The 20,941-nt window shown below is 42.1% G+C and overlaps 1 protein-coding gene across 2 annotated transcripts in view; it reads left to right on the top strand.

Moving 5' to 3' along the window:
• The first annotated feature begins 13,657 nt into the window (after window positions 1–13,657).
• Window positions 13,658–20,941, top strand: part of si:zfos-1056e6.1 (uncharacterized protein LOC107988029 homolog) — a 53,477-nt gene continuing 46,193 nt past the window's right edge. For both annotated transcript variants that reach the window (XR_005630847.1, XM_039738093.1), the window contains exons 1-2: window positions 13,658–13,783; window positions 20,144–20,211. Coding sequence is in view for 1 of the 2 variants with exons in the window: in XM_039738093.1 (XP_039594027.1) it covers window positions 13,702–13,783; window positions 20,144–20,211 (150 nt within the window). In the remaining variant the exon portion in view is untranslated. The remainder of the gene's footprint in view (window positions 13,784–20,143; window positions 20,212–20,941) is intronic.

The following is a 20,941-nucleotide window of genomic DNA, read 5'->3' as shown; positions in this document are numbered from 1 at the left end:
TTGTTGCCGATGGTTCTTTATTGTACATAATATTAAAATATAATCCTTGTCTTGCAGTTTACTCCTCAAATATCCATCCCCATATCTGATTATATGAGAAAGTCTCAGAGAGAGCACTCGTGATTTTTTGAACTAAACACACACAGTGCAGACGTAACGCCATCGATTGGATGTCCTATCTGTGACTGACACTTTAAAAACAAAAACTCAAATAATGACCCAATCAATACATGTACAATATGTTGTGTGAAAATCAGGAACATGAACCCCAGTATCATTTATAGACATGAACCTTCTAAACTTGTATGCTGCGTTGCACAGAATTTGACATTTTTAAAATGGAAACAATTCTCACAAATAGAGCCCTGGATGCACACAAAATCTTACGGTTCATGCGGCGTTGGACTCTCAGAAGCTCAGGCTGTGCAGATTGCATTAATCAACATTTTTCTCCAAATATATCAAGGTAGGCACTGGATATGTTTTGAATTTTTAAGAAGTTTCTTATTCTACTTAATTGCTGTTTTTTTTTTTTTTTGTAAGTTTATTTCATAATGTTTAAAAAAAGGAATGTCGTAGGAAAATGCTGTACGTACCAAAACACCCCTAAGGCAATCGCCTTGTTGACTCACCCCGACGGCTATTAAGAAAAATATGCTCTACAGTATAATAATTATTGCTATTGCTTAACTCCAAAAACATGTGTAATGAATATTTGTGTGCTGGTTGCATTGGCTGAATGATGCTGAAGGTGTGATGTCCGTACAGAAGTGGCGTGTGTCAAAGTCAGCTTGTAACACCAGCTTTTCTAGATATTCTGGGCCATCCTCATTTAAAAAATAAGACTATTAGGAGACTTACAGTGCAAACTAGACGTGTGGCCTTTCCAAGACAGGTGAGAGAATACATTGAAAAATATTTGACATCTCTTGCCTTACATGTCCCTTCAGCCCCTTTACTCAATACCCTCAAGGACCTCTCTTGACCGGCGTTCCTCCTCCTGAGCGCATTCCCATGATGCCTGTTTCTCAGACTCTGTCATTCTGAGGGGCCTTGCTCAGCTCCTGTCCACTTTTATACTTACTGTCATTCAAGACGACTCTCCACGTGCCACCTACAGTCACCAAAGCCAAACTGACCAAACAAATTGGTATGAGGGGCTGGACACACACACACACACACCGACCTTAGCATTTTATTATATAGTACATGTCTCTCACAGCCAGCGGCATTTTCTGCTCCTTAACTCAAACACACTGCAGCCAAGCAAAGCATCTTAAAAACTGCCAGCATCTATAGCCAAGTTTCCATCCAGTTTTTTGCGACTTTTTGTTATCGACAAGCAGAATATACGTAAAAAAATGTGCTAAATTTGCTGTCTCCAGCCTGTTTCCATCCAACTGGCTTTTTATCGATAAAATGGTGTGCGTGATGACGTCATCCCCTCCAAAACGAACTGTCGCACAAGTTTTGTTGTATCGCGAAAACAAATCTGCCCGTGAGCCGTTTCCATACATAATTTTGTGTATGTCGCAAATTATCTACCCTTTGTTTTCCACGTTACACCCCCTCCACTAAACAAATAAATGGAGAGATTATTCGGATAGTTTTTTGAAATTTGCCAGCTTACTGTTATTTCAGTTTCACAAATAATTGGAATTGTACATAATATCCGAAGACGACAGCAGAATGAAGCAGTTGCTTGTCCGATAGCCCTAGAGCTCGAAGAAAGTACCCCAGTGTGGGTCTGGGAGAGACGAAATAAGACCTTCTGGGAGGAGGTGGTGGGGAGACACTTCACAGAAAGTCTCTGGCTGCAACATTTTAGGATGACACGGCCGACGTTTGAGATGTTGTGTGGATTCATCAGTCCTGATGTTGCGCCCATCACAGGTTGCCCCCGACCACCGGTTCCAACCCAAAAGCGGATTGCCATCGCCCTTTACAAGCTGGCAACCTGTGCCGAGTATAGAGTAGTTGGAGAAACTTTCGGGGTTGGTAAAACTACCGTCCGTCGATGTGTATATGCTGTGTGCACCGCAATTAAAGAAAAATTAATGCGCCGTTATATCAGACTTCCGACTGTAGCGGAGGCCAATGCAATTGCATACCGCAATTCCTTGGTGCATCTTGTGCCACAGATTTACGGTGCGCTGGATGGCACGCATGTGCCTATTCTTCCCCCGACGGAAGGCTACCGCGATTACATTAATCGCAAAGGGTGGCCATCTATTGTTCTCCAGGCCCTTGTTGATGACAGGTGCATGAAACGAGACATTTGCGTTGGCACTCCTGGAAGTGCCCATGTGATGCAGCTGTGTTTGCAGCATCGGATCTGTACAGGTGAGCCCACCTTTCAATGTCCCTTCTCAGTGCGATGACAACTGAATTAGTACTGTAACCTGCTTCCCTTAAGGTTTTTAATTAAAACTGAAATTTGAATTAATACAAAATAACGATGTTTAATAAAAAAAAAAACTAAACTTAATATTAATGAGAGAATTTCTCATATATGCGAAAACATCTGCCATTTAATAATAAGAAAAAAATGTTTAGATAATGAAACACACGGTTTATTAAATATTTTGACTGGCACAGTAAATGACCTTTGCGGTTTTTGTATTATTTAGACATCCTGAGAGACCCCGGCAGGCTACAGTTGATGTGGAGGTACAACATGTTGATGTGATTTCTCGCTGGGGACAAATACAGTTCTATCTATCTATCTATCTATCTATCTATCTATCTATCTATCTATCTATCTATCTATCTATCATTATATAGCGCCTTTCATATCTATCTATCTATCTATCTATCTATCTATCTATCTATCTATCTATCTATTTATCTATCTATTTATCTATCATTATATAGCGCCTTTCATATCTATCTATCTATCTATCTATCTATCTATCTAGCTATCATTATATAGCGCCTTTCATATCTATCTATCTATCTATCTATCTATCTATCTATCAGCTTTCCTAATTAATATCAGATTCCAATTTAAAGTTGAAGCCCCAGCTATAAAGGACATGCGACAGGCTCACAATTCTGTATACACAAGGCAAGCTTAAGCTGAGGAAGATTTCAGTGAATGAAGAAACCACAAATGGCTCCCTGGATTGTTTTATTCTTTTTTATTCTGTTAAACATTTAACTTAAAACCCCACACAACGATGCTTGAATCGCCCGGTCCCATAAAGAGCCGTTCTCTAAGACCATGGCCTCTCTGGGAGTCAGTGTTTATTAGTGCCATTAGACAATCTAATTGTTTTTTAAACATTTGCCAGCATGCTGCATTTAACGGTTTGTTAGGTTCAATTACATCTTTGGATTAGCAGATTACACAAACAGCATTTCTCCTTCAAATTTAAAGAGGAAGGACATCGTTAAAAGAAGAGGAGGAACACTTCACTGTGAGCTGCTGTGAGTGGCGCCTTTAATTCAAGTGGGCAGCACAGTGCCTCAACTATCCAGGGTCCCGTCACTGTTTGTGTTGACTCCCTCCATATTCGAGTGTTTGTTTCTTTTTTTTTTATCTCTGGCTACTCCATTTTTTTCTCCCAATCTCAACGCCTCAATCCAGATTGGCCCTGTGTGGACACACCAGTGATCAGACTGCCATGAACCCAAAGCTATTAAGACAGGCGCCTGCCTTGTACAACAATGACATGGATCAAACAGGATTGATTTGCTATGTTTTATGGAGTTAAGTTTCAAATCCAGGGCGTTTGTGATTATATTTATTGGTGGATCCAATCATACATTTTCGAGCTGGGAGGCGTTGGAGGCCACTGTCTGTGACATATTTAGTTCAAAGTCTAGAGTAGCAGTTCACAACCATTCTGGCCTTGAATACCAGTGCATACATCAGCCCAATAAAGCTTGCCAGTCCCAACTACATAATTCCCCTGAAATAAAATTAAGTCAAGTTTTGAAGGTCCCTAAAGTCCTACTGCCTACCACACTACTTGTTCACTCATTCCATGGGTCTGTGGGATAAAAAACTTCCTAATGTTTGTGGGACATTTACGCTTAAGAAGTTTCCAACAGTTTTCCCAATGGTCTTGATGGACACATTCCACTGTACTAATTCCCTCCATAATTTGAAACACTTCAATCATGTGTCCTCTTTTAATTTTTCCTCATAACTCATCCCCTGTAACCCTGAATCAGCCTAGTCGCTCTTCTCTGGACCTTCTCTTGAGCTGTTATGTCCTTTTTGTAGCTTGGAGACCCAAACTGCCCACAGGACTCCAGATGAGGCCTCACCAGTGTGTTATAAAGACTGAGCAGAACCTCCTGTGACTTGTACTCCACACATCAAGGCGCTATATAATCTGACATACTGTGAGCCTTCTTAATGGCTTCTCAACACTGTCGGGAAGTCGATAGCTTAGAGTCCACTGTGACTCCTAAATCCTTCTCTTAAGGTGGACTTTTGATTTTCAGACCACCCATTGTGTATTCAAACCTCACATTTTTACTTCCTGCATGTACTCGGGTGTTGTACCGTGTTAGCCATAATGAATATAGTGAGCAGTCAAGCAAAATGACCCCTTTTATTGGCTAACTAATAAGATTACAATACGCAAGCTTTCGAGGCAACTCGGGCACCTTCTTCAGGCAACATGTTATCCATTATTCCATCTTGTCTGATGGGTCCTAAATCTCTCAAAGGGAGACCCCTTTCCAGTTAGGTTGGGTGTGCAGTGGGTGTCAAAAAGAAGGGGGCCAATACAACACAATACACAGAACAGAACACAAGTCATCCTCAATGCAGTATAATAGTAAAATAAAAACATTACAGGTACAGAGCAGAATTCAGCAGTAGATGATATTCCATAATAGGACATTGGATTTGTTCTGGAGTCCTGGAGACCCCAGCCATCAAGCTGGCTCCCCCAATTGGCCAATCCACAGCTGAGACACGGCTGGGCAAGCCAATCCGATGAATGGACCACTCTACCCAATGACTCCTGTGGCTCTTATGGCAACCAAAAATGCCAACCCTTTGAAAAGCCACTTTGGCACCTTTATTTTTAGAGTGTTGGATAGCTGAAGGTCCAGCCATGCTACTGTCACACTAACCTTATCTGAGGCTAGAGGGGCCTGCAGTTCTGTGGATTTTCTTCTGTGGTCCTCTGAGTCTTCCTGAATGAGCCATCACTGTGCCCTTGACATGTTTTTGGCAGGTCAGTCTTTCCTGGGAAGAATCCCCACTACAGTAATCACAATGTTTGCCATTTGGAGACAATGACTCTCAGCATGGCACAATGGAGACCCAGAGACTTTGGAAATGGATTTGTCACCCTTTTCCCGATTGGAATGTTTTTTCATCATCTCTTCTGGAATCTCCTTTGATCGAGGACTACTGTTCTTCTAGGACCCTTGTGGTATCAACTTCACTGTCATGGAGAGGGTTAGCATCTAATTAGGTTTACCTTCAACAGGCCTGGCTGTGTTCAGTTCAGGATTCAGTGAGTAACTAAGGGGGCAGTTACCTTTTCACATGGACAAGAGAGGTGTTCATACTGTCACAAACTCGAGACAGAGTCATACAAAGGTTTGGGGCAGCCACCTGTATAATTGTTTTCCTGGTGCAAAGTTGCTTTAAATGGATACAGCACTGATGTGCACAAAACCGAGTCCAAAACAGAACTGAGGGAATAGGGTGGAGACTTTTAAAGGGGAAGACAGGAAGTGAAGTCAAAGGGGTCGGGCTCATGAAGGTCTTCTGCCATTGCTGTGAGCCCGGACATGACATCACAGGGGCTAGAGCCGGCAAGGTCTCCTTCCATTGGCTTGGTCCCGGAAGTGACGTCAAGAGGACCAGGTGGAATTTCCCGTGAATGGTCTGCAGGCGAGGGAGAAAAGAGTCATTGCACTCTGCCACATCCCGGTATGTCTCGGAGCTGCCCTTACTCAAGCCCTTTAGGTGCCTCCCATGTGCACGTGTGTGACAATATCTAATACGTTGAATCATAAAGGTGTCCAGCAGTCGCAGTCACAGTGAGGCATTACACAGTGTATTGCTGTGCGTATAAAGGAGCCCCCGTAGTGTTTCTTGACACACTTCTTAATAATGTGTTGGCTGAAGGTTCTCAATGCCAGTGTGCCAGGGAGAGGATGTGCAGCATTGGTCAAAACAGCACCCAGTTTGTCTTCATTCTCTTCCACCACTACCTCCAGTATGTCCAGAGGGCCTTCCATAACTGAGCCTGCCATCTTAGTCAGTTTGTTGATTTGGTGGGACTCTCATAAAGTGAGGTTACTGGCCCAGTAGACTCCAACACCAAAAACCGCAGTGGCCATCACAGAGTCAAAGAACACGCCAATGATGTCACTACCCACATTAAAGGAGTGCAGTCTCCATAGAAAACAAAAGGGTCAGCTCCGCCACAGTTCCTCCATGTTACTGACCAAATCCAGCCTGTCATTCAGGTGGTCACCTCTCACATATAGGGTGGTCCAGATCTAACTACGCAATTTTCATTACGCTATAACTTATAAAGTTTATTACATAGAGAATTCACAAAAAAGTCTTTTTGCTGTCGATAGATGGCAGCGAAATCAGTGAATTAATTCAATGTAAGCCCATTTTCGTTTATTACAAGATATTTCAAACAATTCTTTTGTCTTGTATTGTTTTCCTGCATTGCATTAAAAGTTGCATAATTAGATCTGGACCACCCTGTACTTGTAGCAATGCACCTCCTTCACGTCCAGTCCCTGAATAGTGACGGGGCATAGAGGGTCTTTGGTTTGGTGAAAGTAAATAACCATTTCCTTGGTTTTGCTGTGCTTTGAATTTCAGACAATTCTCAAATGTCACCTCCTGACTCCTCTCCTCTGTCTCGCCCCCCCTTATCAACACAGCCCTTTACTGAAGAATCATGGGTTAAATTTTTGCAAGTGACATGGCCTGGTGTTAAAGTTTTAGTCCAAGGTGTACAGGTTGCTCACACAGTCTTTGAGCCTCTCAAACTGCAGTCTGCTGGACAGACAATCCATTATCCGGGACACAACAGGACCTGCATATCCATTAACAGGGAGTTCTGGATGGTATTGACCCTTAGGTCAGGGACGGCTTCCACGAGCAGCAGGAATCCTGTGACACACTCCTTGGAATTCACGCCTCCTAAATGACAAAAGCTGAGCCCTATCCATGAGGGTGAAGGAGAAGAGGATTTATCAGTTGGAAATCAAGCTGAAGTTTAAGTACCCACATTAAAAGAGGGTAACTCATCCATCCAGTGGGATCATGGGGAGGCCTTAACAAGAAGACAGTGAAGACAGGAGCAAGCTCTGAACACACAGACACACACATGCTGGGGACAATTTAACATTGCCAGTCCATCCAACCTCAAGAGAGCAGCAATGAAAACTGATACTTCTTAAGAAGTGAGCTCCTAAAATACTACAGAGCTTTCAAAGTCAAAAAAATAATAAAAAAACAACACGCTGACATTCCTCAGTCCTCTGAAGGGCCAAACTGGACTTTTAGTGACATCTAGTGGTTATATTCTACCACTACATCTGAATTATGCTCATAAATTTGATGTAAATCATTTGCTGTAGCTTTTGAAGTGCAATTATCTTCCTTGAACTGCACAATACACTCATCTGGATTGTTTTGTGTCTCTACTCCGAGCCAGGACAGGATTGGCGTCAACAAAACCTTTATTGGTGGCACCTCATGGACACCGAAACGAGATTCAAAAATCAGAATTAGCATAAGCCGCCCCAGTTCCGGGTGTTCCTAAGAAATGTAACGATTTAGAAGAACATAAGGAACAAGAAAAGTTGTGTCATACATTTGAAATATTCGTATGTGTGCTTAAATTGAAATGTTTAACGTTTAAATATTCTCTATTGAAATAGAGAAAAGCCAAGCAAAATGACCCCTTTTATTGGCTAACTAAAAAGATTACAATATGCCAGCTTTCGAGGCAACTCAGGCGCCTTCTTCAGGCGAGATGGAATACAGAAACTGAAGTTTCCTGTGTTTATAGCCACACACTAGGACAAGAAACAACAATGGGAAATCTTTAAATGAAAAATCTTAAATGTAAAAAATTAATAGGTTCACTCAGGCTAAGATTAATTAAACAGGAGAGAGAGGAACAATGTATGGTGAAGATCTTTGGATAAGATGACTGTCCGACAAAGTCCTTTGAAGTCCGTGATGAGTTTTTCAATACAATGTGTGTCTGTAGTCAGGTTATCTGTGCCAGTCTGAGAGATTCAAACAGTCCTCATATCTCGCTATAAAGCTCTTGTCTCTGTTCAAGCCATGTTGTAATGTATTCAATCTTAACATGAGCTTAACTTCCCCTTCTTTTCTCTCTTGCTGTGTTCTGAAGTTGCCCCTAAGCCCTGTGACTTTAAAGTCCCTCTCACAGTGTCCGTGGCTGTTGAAGTGGGCCGCTACAGGAACGTCTGTGTTGCCACGTTTGATGTGTCATCTGTGGAAATTCATTCTCTGGCGGAGTGTTTGTCCAGTTTCTCCCACATAGAGTGCAGTGTCAGGACATTTCATGCAGAGAATTAGGTAGACGACATTAGATGATCTGCAGGAAAACGATCCCTTTATGTGATGTTCAAGTCGGCAGTGTGGTATAACTAGACGGTCTGTATTGTAGATGTGGGCACACGTTTGACATCTGTTCTTTAGGCAGGGAGATGTGCCATTTTCTGTCGGTTCATTTAGGGAACTTCGGACAATTAGTGGCTGAAGATTTGGCAGTTGTCCGTATGCCAGGAGGGGAGGTTCAGGAAATCCATTTCTCAGTGTTTGGTCGTTGTTTAGCATTGGCTGAAGTTCTTTTATAATGTTTCAAAGTGTTTCAAGATGTGGGTTGTAGGTGACAACAAGGGGGATGCGGTTCTTGTTGTCTTTGTTTTTATATTCCAGAAGGTGGTCTCTGGGTATGGCAGCAGCTCTTCTTATTTGAGGGTCTGTTGTTTTGGGGATATAACCTTGAATGATGAAATCTCGTCTGAGCTCCTGCAGTTGTTGATCCCGGTCTGTCGGGTCTGAGCAGGTACGATTGTACCGTACTGCTTGGCTAAAAATAATGGAGTGCCTTATATGCTTGGGGTGGAAGCTGTCACTTCTTAGGTAGGTCTGTCTGTCTGTTGGTTTGTGAAAAACAGAAGTTACAAGGGTGTTGTCTTTCACTTGAACTGTGGTGGAGTCAAGGAAGCTGACTTCTGTTTTTGAGTAATTCAGCTTCAGCTTTATGTTGGGGTGAAAAGAATTCTATTCGTTATGAAAATGGAGGAGGTCCTCCTCACTGGCAGTCCAGATTATGAAGATGTCATCTATGTGACGGAGATACAACATTGGTTTTAAGATGCACAATGGCATGAAATCTTCCTCCAACTTTGCCATAAATAGGTTTGCATGGTAAGGTGCAAACCGACAGCCCATTGCAGTCCGCATTTGTTGCAAGTAACAATCTTGTCCAAAAGAGAATAGATTACGTGTCAGAGTGAATTTGATCATTTCTATTACTGACTTGGTGGGTAAATCATGTGGTCTGAGGTACGTTTCACATGCCAATATGCCATCATCATTTGGGATGTTGTGTACAAGGCCTCAACATCCATTGTGGCCAGTAAGGTTCCCTCAGGTAAGGGGCCTACAGCAGACGTCAGTGGTGTCCTGGATGTCGCTGGTTGTGTTGCGGGCGAGAGGTTTAAGGATCTGCTCCACCCAACCTGAGACCTTTTCTGTAAGGGAGCCAATTCCTGAGATGATGGGCCTTCCTGGGTTCCCTTCTTTGTGGATTTTAGGAAGCATGTAGAAGTAACCCATTTTGGGGTTCTCATCAATGAAACTGTTTACATGATCCCTGATGTCAAGAGGAAAGCTACTTACTATCTTTTTTAGTTCCTTTTTGTAGGCGCTCCATTATTTTTAGCCAAGCAGTACGGTACAATCGTATCTGCTCAGACCCGACAGACCGGGATCAACAACTGCAGGAGCTCAGACGAGATTTCATCATTCAAGGTTATACCCCCAAAACAACAGACCCTCAAATAAGAAGAGCTGCTGCCATACCCAGAGACCACCTTCTGGAATATAAAAACAAAGACAACAAGAACCGCATCCCCCTTGTTGTCACCTACAACCCACATCTTGAAACACTTTGAAACATTATAAAAGAACTTCAGCCAATGCCAAACAACGACCAAACACTGAAAAATGGATTTCCTGAACCTCCCCTCCTGGCATACGGACAACCACCAAACCTTCAGCGACTAATTGTCCGAAGTTCCCTAAATGAACCGACAGAAAATGGCACATCTCCCTGCCAACATGACAGATGTCAAACGTGTGCCCACATCTACAATACAGACTGTCTAGTTATACCACACTGCCGACTTGAACATCACATAAAGGATCGTTTTGCTGCAGATCATCTAATGTCGTCTGCCTAATTCTCTGCATGAAATGTCCTGACACTGCACTCTATGTGGGAGAAACTGGACAAACACTCCGCCAGAGAATGAATTTCCACAGATGACACATCAAACGTGACAACACAGACGTTCCTGTGGCGGCCCACTTCAACAGCCATGGACACTGTGAGAGGGACTTTAAAGTCACAGGGCTTAGGGGCAACTTCAGAACACAGCAAGAGAGAAACGAAGGGGAAGTTAAGCTCATGTTAAGATTGAATACATTACAACATGGCTTGAACAGAGACAAGAGTTTTATAGCGAGATATGAGGACTGTTTGAATCTCTCAGACTGGCACAGATAACCTGACTACAGACACACATTGTATTGAAAAACTCATCACGGACTTCAAAGGACTTTGTTGGACAGTCATCTTATCCAAAGATCTTCACCATACATTGTTCCTCTCTCTCCTGTTTAATTAATCTTAGCCTGAGTGAACCTATTAATTTTTTACATTCAAGATTTTTCATTTAAAGATTTCCCATTGTTGTTTCTTGTCCTAGTGTGTGGCTATAAACACAGGAAACTTCAGTTTCTGATTCCCATCTTGCCTGAAGAAGGCGCCTGAGTTGCCTCGAAAGCTGGCATATTGTAATCTTTTTAGTTAGCCAATAAAAGGGGTCACTTTGCTTGGCTTTTCTCTACATTCACAATGGCTAACACAGTACAGCACCCAAGTTCTATTAAGATAGAAATTTTGATGAACACAAGGATTAAAGAAATGTGATGTGTTTGTTTGTTCAACAGACATTATCTTCTGCAGATTGTTAAGCAGTAACTTTTGACGTTTTTGAGAGAGAGATCAGAGCTCTGTGTGTTTTAGAGGGTAGCTGCTGATTGCCAGAGATGTCACGGCCATGTGCTTTTCTCCCCACGCATGGGACGGTCTCCCGTCAGACCTGAACACAATCACATACACTCACCTAAAGGATTATTAGGACCACCATACTAATACAGTGTTTGACCCCCTTTCGCCTTCAGAACTGCCTTCATTCTACGTGGCATTGATTCAACAAGGTGCTGAAAGCGTTCTTTACAAATGTTGGTCCATATTGATAGGATAGCATCTTGCAGTTGATGGAGATTTGTGGGATGCACATCCAGGGCACGAAGCTCCCGTTCCACCACATCCCAAAGATGCTCTATTGGGTTGAGAACTGGTGACTGTGGGGGCCATTTTAGTACAGTGAACTCATTGTCATGTTCAAGAAACCAATTTGAAATGATTCGAGCTTTGTGACATGGTGCATTATCCTGCTGCAAGTAGCCATCAGAGGATTGGTACATGGTGGTCATGAAGGGATGGACATGGTCAGAAACAATGCTCAGGTAGCCCGTGGCATTTAAACGATGCCCAATTGGCACTAAGGGGCCTAAAGTGTACCAAGAAAACATCCCCCCATCGCCCACAGGACTGCCACATACTGGATGTTTTTCCCTTTTCACACCATTCTTTGTAAACCCTAGAAATGGTTGTGCGTGAAAATCCCAGTAACTGAGCAGATGGTGAAATACTCAAACCGGCCCGTCTGGCACCAACAACCATGCCACACTCCAAATTGCTTCAATCTCCTTTCTTTCCCATTCTGACATTCAGTTTGGAGTTCAGGAGATTGTCTTGACCAGGACCACAGCCCTAAATGCATTGAAGCAACTGCCATGTGATTGGTTGATTAGATAATTGCATTCATGAGAAATTGAACAGGTGTTCCTAATAATCCTTTAGGTGAGAGTACGGTGCCATCGTTTGACGTTGGAGTGTACCTACCTTCTGTTTGGCCAGAATGACATTTTTTTAAAATTAATATTGATAAACTTTATCCTGTTTCACTACTACATGGACGGAGCTGCGAGGGTCAGGTAGTTTATAATATTTTATTATTCCCTCAGGCTGACGATGAAGTGAACAAAAGTGAGCTGTGCTGCTTTTAGAACTAAGAAAAAGGTGAGGGAAAAAGTATTAAAGAAGAATGAAGGGGCATTATTGAAATGTCTCAATTGTAATTAATAATTAAAAATTTAGCTAAAAATTTCATCACTTTCATTTCTGCCTCGCAGTTAGGAGACCTGGGTTCGTTTTCCGGGTCCTCCCTGTGTGGAGTTTGCATGTTCTCCCCGTGTGTGCCTGGGTTTCCTCCCACAGTCCAAAGACATGCAGGTTAGGTGCATTGGCGATCCTAAATTGTCCTCGATGTGTGTGTGTGTGTGCGCCCTGCCTTGGGTTTGTTTCCTGCCTTGCGACCTGTGATGGCTGGAATTGGTTCCAGCAGACCCCCGTGACCCCGTGTTAGGATATAGCGGGTTAGACAATGATATGACATATGCATTTTGTTTTATTTTGTAATGGGGTGGGAGTGTTAAACTCAGAGCCCACCTTGGATGACAAAAACTCTAGCTACGCCACCGCAGACACACAATTACTTTATTAAGGTGGATTACCAAAGACAAAACTGATCATTAGTTAGCCAAGTTCAAATTCATCTCAGTTCCTATATGCAATCACAGTTACATTTACAAGCCAAAACATTTCAGAAAAGCAAAAGTAATGCTATAAATAATCTAAACGGCCTATAACTCTTGTTCTGTGCTCCTTTACCAGTACAGGCTACTGATGGCGCCGCTGAGTTCGCTCCTTTAAGATCGCTTTACTTCACTGCACGTTGCACCACAATAACTACGTGTGTGACGAAAAAACGCCTGAATCTTGATTTTCTCCTAAATCTCTGCCTGTATCCTGATGCCTTGAAAATTGTCCTTACTAATGATAATTGTTATAATGAAATGCACTCAAAGGATTAAATTCTAATAGTGCAACGCTAAGGTGACAACTTCACAAAACACCACAAACGCATACCAGACCGATTTTTGCTTTGGCACATAGCAGAATCTCAAAATCTTATTAATAAAGTTATAAAAATGAACAAAAACTGTAAAGTTAAAAAAAAAAGTAAAAAAGAAATCCAACCCACTTTTAAAAATTTCCCCACGCTATATTTTCACTTAACCCCTCACTTCTGATTCCTCCTGAACTGAACTGTGAGGCGTTCTTGGATAGAAAGCGGGAAAGCTGCGCGCCCAACTCAATAGGCTGCATTGTGGGAATTGTAGTTTTACAACTGCTACTATTTTCAGGATGCTGGTCTGAGATTCTAGTGCATGATGGGAAACTGGTGTAGTTCTCCCAGTATGCAGCGCGAATCCACCTACCTAGCATCCTAAAGAAGATGGCCATGCAGACAGCGCCTGGGGACAGACGGCACGACTCATTAAAAGTCTGGGTAGCAATGAAAAGATTCGACCTTAACGGTAAGAGTTAAACCGCATTGGTGTCGTTCTGCTCGAGCGCTGCCCTTGTAGTTGAAGAGTGAAAGTAAACACGGTCCGTGGTGCCTGCGTGCGAATCGCTCGCCGTTACCATAGAAACGCCCGTCCACTGTAGTGTAGGAGAAAAGTTAAAAACAGTAAAAGGAAAAAAGGTTACCGAGATAAAAAAAATACGGCGCTTCGCTATAAAAGTCGTGTATATCTGAATAGAGTGACCGACCTTCATGTACACAAGGAAAGGACAAGCCTGTCGAAATTCAGTGCAAAATAAATTGTGATATACAGTAGTCGTTAATGTGCATCCCCGTTTAAGCGGTTTTGCGTTATTGTTGGAGTCCTTGTATGAAAACGAATAAGCAAACAAATATAGATAAGAAAATTAACGTATCAGATTTCTTACAGACCTGTCTAGTTGAGGGTTCACAAGAAGCCATTGCTAAACCCAGCAGCATTGGGCATAGAGGGGAACCCACCCTTGACGGGTCGCCAGCCCATCGCAGGGCACACACAAGCCACACACACACACCTTCTGGTTCAGAGTTGCCGGTTAGAAACCACAGTAAGACACAAAAAACATGCAATGATACACAAACAACATCCAAGCCACAGTTCAAACGTATTACTATGAAACAGTAAGGTGCCATCGTAGGCCACAAAGAGTGCTATTTAAAATACAATAACATCCTTTGAAGTTTATCATGTGGGATCAGTAAAAAGTAAGGAATCCCGCTCCAGGGCCTCATGTATAAACGGTGCGTACGCTTGTTTCCATGCTCACCTCGCAATGCATAAAAACTAAACTTGGTGTAAAGCCACGCACGGCAGCTTAACCCATTGAATATGCAGATTTCCACTTTTGTCCGTACACGATATTTTAGTGTGAATTCTACGCAATGCGTTGTACATGACTCCCCAGGACTGGAACCTGCCTTGTGCCAGCAGCTATAGTGAGTGGCCCTTGTTATTGACACTTGAATTAGGCAGATTTGATAATTCATGGATGGGCTCAGTAAGTGGACAGATATATAAAATTGCAAAAGTTGAATCATTTAACAAATATACCTGAAGATGGGAGAGGGTAGATTTTCCATGTAGATAAGCATTATGTAATTATTATTCCATTTTAATGATAAAGCAGTGCCTTTGGAAATGTACTTAAGCATGTTCTAACATTTGTGAGAAATCTACCCTTAACAAGTTTCTGTCTGTGTCTCCATGTTTTCGTGTAGATTGTGTTGTAAAGTAAGAACTGACTTGCACTGTTCGAATTCATTTCATCATTTTAGACATATCAGTCATGTTCTCTCTTAGTCTTTGATTGCTTATACTGAAAAGTTTCAACTCCTTAAATTTCACCTCATCGCTCAGACCTCTTAGCCCCAGAATCAGCCTATTCACTCTTCTCTGAACTTCCTCTAGTGCTGCTGTGCCTTTTTTTGTGATATGGAGATCAAAACTGAACACAGTACTCCAGTTGAGGCCTTACTAGTGCATTATGTAACTTAAGAATAACCTCCCCTGACATATTGCCTACATCTTGTAAAATACTGTATAACTTATCAGTCACCCTTTTAGCTTTCTTGGTCACTTCTATCCCCTGTCTGAATGTAGACAGCGATGTGCCCACTAGGTTCTTCTCATAAATGCAGACCTCACAATTGTGTATTCAGATATGACAATTTGACTTCCTACATGTAAGTATTTACATTTACTTACAATGCATTCCATCTGCCCAAGCCTGCCTGCCTGCTGTCCAAGTCCCTCTGTAATGATTCAGCCGTTTCGAGATTATCTGCCAATCCACCTATCCTGGTATAATCTGCAAATTGGTTATGGTCTGGTCAGATCATTTATGTGCATTACAAAGAGCAGCGGCCACAGCTCTGATCCCTGAGGACACCACATCTTGCATCAAGTAATTCTGAAAAACGTTTCCCTCACCATAACCTTTTGCGTCCTGCATTTAAGGCAGTTTTATACTCGCCTACAGACCGAACCCTGAGCTTCCACTTTACAACTTGATCACTAACCTTTCATGTGGCACTTTATTCTGAAAATCATGATAAGTGATCTCATATGCACCTCTTAGATCGCATCCTTCTGTTGCTTCGTCATAGAAGTCCAGCATTTGATCTTCCTCATGTGAACCCATGTTGAGTATTTACTAACACTCCTGTTCTAGACATGTGCTGCTCAATTGTTTTTTTTAAATAATTGCTTCCATTAAATTAGCTGTGATGCACGTTAAGATCAGTGGCTTCACTGGGCCTTCCATTGTATTACTGTAGGCTTATAGAAGCTTTTTCATTCCTTACTTTGTTTTGTTGTGTTGTGCTTTGAACCAATCTCTGTTACTCTGAACACTGTTGTTCACTTTTTGTTAATAAATCTCCCTTTTTCATCTTATGTGGTCTTCTTTTATTTATTCTGAGTCGGCGAAGGCCCTTGAATGCCTACTATGGACCACATTCTTCTTGGGATTTTCAATTGAGTTGACCTCCCTGACAGTAAGATAGCTGGCTGATCTGAATCGTCTCACTGATTGATTTGGTTTCAGCAAGGGGTCAAAAGCTTGATATTGTCAGCTTTCTAGTAATACATGTGAGTCTGAATCTGAGAGGATCCCAGTGTGGCCAGGACTGTGGTGTGGTGATGTGTTTATTTAGATCACCACGGAGTTTGCTAAAATAAAAAAGAATAAAGTGCTGAAAACATTCAGGATTAAAATTGAATTTGAGAGGTAAGGAGTTGTGTAATGGTTTGTCATTTGGAGAATGAAGGCCATTGTTTCACATGTCCAAAAAAAATAGCCAAACTTCAAACTAGTCCTGAGTATATGAAAGACGACTGCCATGTGTCATCCTGTGGATCATATGTGTCAATACTGAGTCTTCCATATTGTTTTCAGAGTCATTTTGAAAATTATTATGGGTGTTATTTGGATGCAAGCAGACGTGTTCTCCCTTTTTTGTTTTTTTTTTGTTAATATTGCATTCAGTTTATGGTTTATTTTCCTTTATTTAAAATTGGGTTTAAATTATTGTTTTATGGCGCAGTGGTAGCGCTGCTGCCTTGCAGTTAGTCCCGGGTCCTACCTGCGTGGAGTTGGCATGTTCTCCCCGTGTCTGCGTGGGTTTCCTCCCACAGTCCAAAGACATGCAGGTTGGGTGTATTGACGACCCTAAACTGTCCCTGGTGTGTGTGCCCTGCAGTGGGCTGGCGCCCTGCCTGGGGTTTGTTCCTGCCTTGCGCCCTGTGCTGGCTGGGGTTGGCACCAGCAGACCCCCGTGACCCTGTGTTAGGATATAGCGGGTTGGATAATGACTGACAGACTATTGTTTTATCTTAAGATCAATTCTTTTGCACAATGTAACAAGACAGGGGCAACGATGGAGCCCCCGCAGTGTTATTTAAGAGCCCAGCAGACCATCACAGGGTTGTGGCCGTATTATTATTTTCAACATTTGTCTTACAGCTCTCTGTTTGAATTTTGGATTGTGTAAGTGCTCTTATTTTGATTTTTTTAAATATTTTATTAATTTTATTGTAGTCATTCCATACAAGTAGATCAATTTTTACAAAAAATAGGATTGAAAACAGATCGTCCCCCACCCCTGAGAAAGAGAGCAGGGCCAACGGAGTAAAACTTAAAGCTTGTAAACAAACCTAAATTGATTAGTTTCAAAGGGCAATGGAGATGAATGGAGAAGAGAAAGATATGCGGAGAGAATTGCTTCCTCGGTGCTTTAAGAGCTTATTGTAAAATATTATTGATTAGATCCTGCCATTTTTTTAAAAAGTTCTGTACAGATCCCCTAACTGAGTATTTGATTTTTTCCAATTTCAAATCGTATAAAACATCGTTTTCCCACTGACTTAAAAGAGGAGAGTTTGGGTTCTTCCAGTTTAGCAGAATAAGTCTGCGTGCCAGAATTTCGCTGTGTGGCCTGATGGTGCAGCAGTTAACGCAGGAGATGTGGGTGTTCCCTGCATGGAGTTCACGTGTTCTACACTTCGACATGCCAGTTTCCTTCCACATTGCATAGACATGCGGGCTTGATGAACTGGAGATGCTAAACTAGCCCCAGGTGTGTGTGTGTGTGTGTTTGTGTGTGTGTGTGTGTGTGTGTGTGTGTGTGTGTGTGTATTTGTGTGCGTGTGTGTGTGTGTGCTTACTCTATGATGGACCGGCGCCCTGTCAAGGGACTGTTCCTGTCTTGCTGGGATAAACTGCAGCTTCCCAACAACCCTGCACTTCATAAGCAGATTTGAAATATTTGTTTAAAAGAATAAGATCTGAAGCCTCGTGGACAAGTTTCCCCACATTGGTTCACCTTTTAGGCATAATCCATTTTTACTGTTTTTTCTTTTTTTGAATTTTTTTTTGTTAAAAAACCTTTTATGATAAAGAATTATTGTTTTTGGTATGTTGTGTTTTACAAAGCCTTAAATAATCTCACTTCATCTTATGTCTCTCACCTTACACTTCAAATCGTCACCTCAGATCTTCAAATGAGTGTCTCCTTAGAATTCCAAGAGCTAAACTTAAAAGAAGTGGTGAGGCGGACGGCCTTCTGCTGTTATGCACCTCAAATCTGAAATAGTTTACCGATAGAAATTCGCCAGGCTAATACAGTGGAGCACTTTAAAAAACTGCTAAAAACTCTTTATTTGAGCATGGCTTCATTTTAGTGTAACCCTGATATTCTGTATATGCATTGAACTGTCTTTTTTTTTCATGGCTCCAAAATCCATACTAACCCCTACTTTCCCTGCTCTTTGTCTTGCGAGTTTTCTGTGGTGGCGATCTGCACCCCCACCTTCCCATCAAAGCACTGTGCTGTCCCTACATTGATGGATTCAAGGCCAGAGGTCCACAAGACCATCATCACCTAATTCTTCCACGTGAAGCCTGAAAACCATGAGAACTGATTGAGATCATTGATCTCAGGTAGAAAGCCTAGTAGGGGCTGGGTGGTCTCGTGGCCTCGGAACCCCTGCAGATTTTGTTTTTTTCTCCAGCCCTCGGGCGTTTTTTTTCGTTTTTGGTCTGTCCTCCCTGGCCATCAAACCTTACTTTATTCTCTGTTAATTAGTATTGCCTAATTTTTATATACATTATTTTTGTTCTTTCTTCATCTTGTAAATCACTTTGAGCTACGTCATTTGTATGAAAACATGCTATAGAAATAAATGTTGTTGTTGTTGTGGCCAGGGGTTTTCTACAGCTCCCCTCTTCCTTTTTTGAACAGCACAGCCTTTACCCTTTTTGGTAGGCTAGAACAGGGGTCGCCAACTCCAGTCCTGGAGGACCACCGCGGCTGCACTTTTCTTAATGAGTGACCTGTTTTTCCACTAATTTTAATTAACTTGCTCTAGAAGACTCAGGTCCCTTAATTGTTTCTTTTTCTTTAATTAGCAGCCAAACAAAAATGAGATGCAAAACGAGCCAAAACAACTGGTGTCCATCATACAATATCTGAAAATGAAGAAAGATGAAGGTCTCAGGAATGTCGATCTGCTCAGGTCCCCAAAACATTTTAATAGTATTCTTAGAAAAGAGAAAGTCAGCAATTTCAGAAATGTCTGCTAATGCACAGCAAGAGTAACAACAAGTCATGAAATTAAAGAATGGCTTTAATTAACAACAAGAATTGGCACCTCATTAAGCAGCTGGTTGGAGTGAAATTGGTTGGAGGTTGAGGCCCTGACTTGGTTGGTCTTCTGTTGACTCACTCACTTCACGTTTCATTTCTGTTTGGGTGCCATTTAAGGAAAGAAATGAAGCAATTCAGAGGAACGACAAAGACATTCAGGGGAACAAATCTTAAAAAAGCAAGTCGATTGAAATGAATTCACAAGAAGTTAATTAGCAGCACAAACAGGGCACTCATTAAAAAAAAGGGTTGGAATGAAATCCTGCCACCATGGTGGTCCTCCAGGACTGGAGTTGGCGACCCCTGGGGCTAGAAGGCTTCTTTTGGGGTGAGGCTCATTTTGATTTCTAGGCCTCACTTAAAGTCCGAGGTTAGACTCTGGAGACGAAGCCTCATTGTGAGTTTCATGCGCAGTAATGGTGAGTTGCGCTTTTAAGAAAACTCACCGATAAAACTGTTCTTTTACCGTCTTATGCTTCCACTTCCTCTAACGTTTTGTTATGCCAAACATGAGATTTGTGTGTATGCAGTGTATCGATTTTATTTTGGTACAGTACCTGGTAGACTCTCTCAAAGGAGTGTGCGCGCACAGCTTTATGTTAGAAACGAAAAAGGCAAATAAACAGTAAAATGTTCTGTTAGTTTAGCTTGTTTCTCTTCAGTAAAGGTGTTGTTTTTTTCCTAGATAGCAGAATAATCTCACTGAAGGAAATCCATATTCCCTGTGGTTCAGAATCAGCAGCTGTGAAAGAGGTAAGAACCCTTGAACCGTTTGTCATAAATTGCACCCTTTAATATTTGAAAGTCTTAGAGACTCACAGGCCAATTATTATTAACAGTGAAAATCAGGATTACGTGGAATATGCAGTGCATTCAGAAAGTTCACTTTCTGTTCACTTTATTGTGTTGTAGATTTAATTTTAAAGGGATACATTTTTCATTTTTGTCCATCAGTCTACACTCAGGTACCCATAATGATAAAGCAAAAAGGTGTTTTCAAAAAGGTTTTCAATTTTTATTACCAACTAGCCATCCCCCATATTAGTGAAACAGGACAGTGAGGAGGGCCCGGCCCAGCTCCCCACTCCTGACGTCACTCTTACAACTCCCTCGGCCCACAGCCTCTGTCTCGGATTAGCACGAATATATCGCTCCTGCAAGCAAACTCTGATTCTTAGCGCGATGAGACAAGTCGCAAAATCAACCGGAATGTTCAAACAAATTATAAAAACAAAAAGATCTAAATCTGTTAAGGGGTGGCACGGTGGCACAGTGGTAGCACTGCTGCCTCGCAGTTAGGAGACCTGGATTCACTTCCCGGGTCCTCCCTGCGTGGAGTTTGCATGTTCTCCCCGTGTCCGTGTGGGTTTCCTCCCACAGTCCAAAGACATGCAGGTTAGGTGTATTGGTGATTCTAAATTGTTCCTAGTGTGTGCTTGGGGTGTGTGTGTGCGTGTGCCCAGCGGTGGGTTGGCACCCTGCC

The sequence above is a fragment of the Polypterus senegalus genome, chromosome 16, assembly GCF_016835505.1.
Source record: "Polypterus senegalus isolate Bchr_013 chromosome 16, ASM1683550v1, whole genome shotgun sequence".
Classification (NCBI taxonomy): domain Eukaryota; kingdom Metazoa; phylum Chordata; class Cladistia; order Polypteriformes; family Polypteridae; genus Polypterus; species Polypterus senegalus.
The sequence above is the reverse complement of the archived record's forward strand: the minus strand, read 5'-3'. Positions and strand labels throughout refer to the sequence as shown.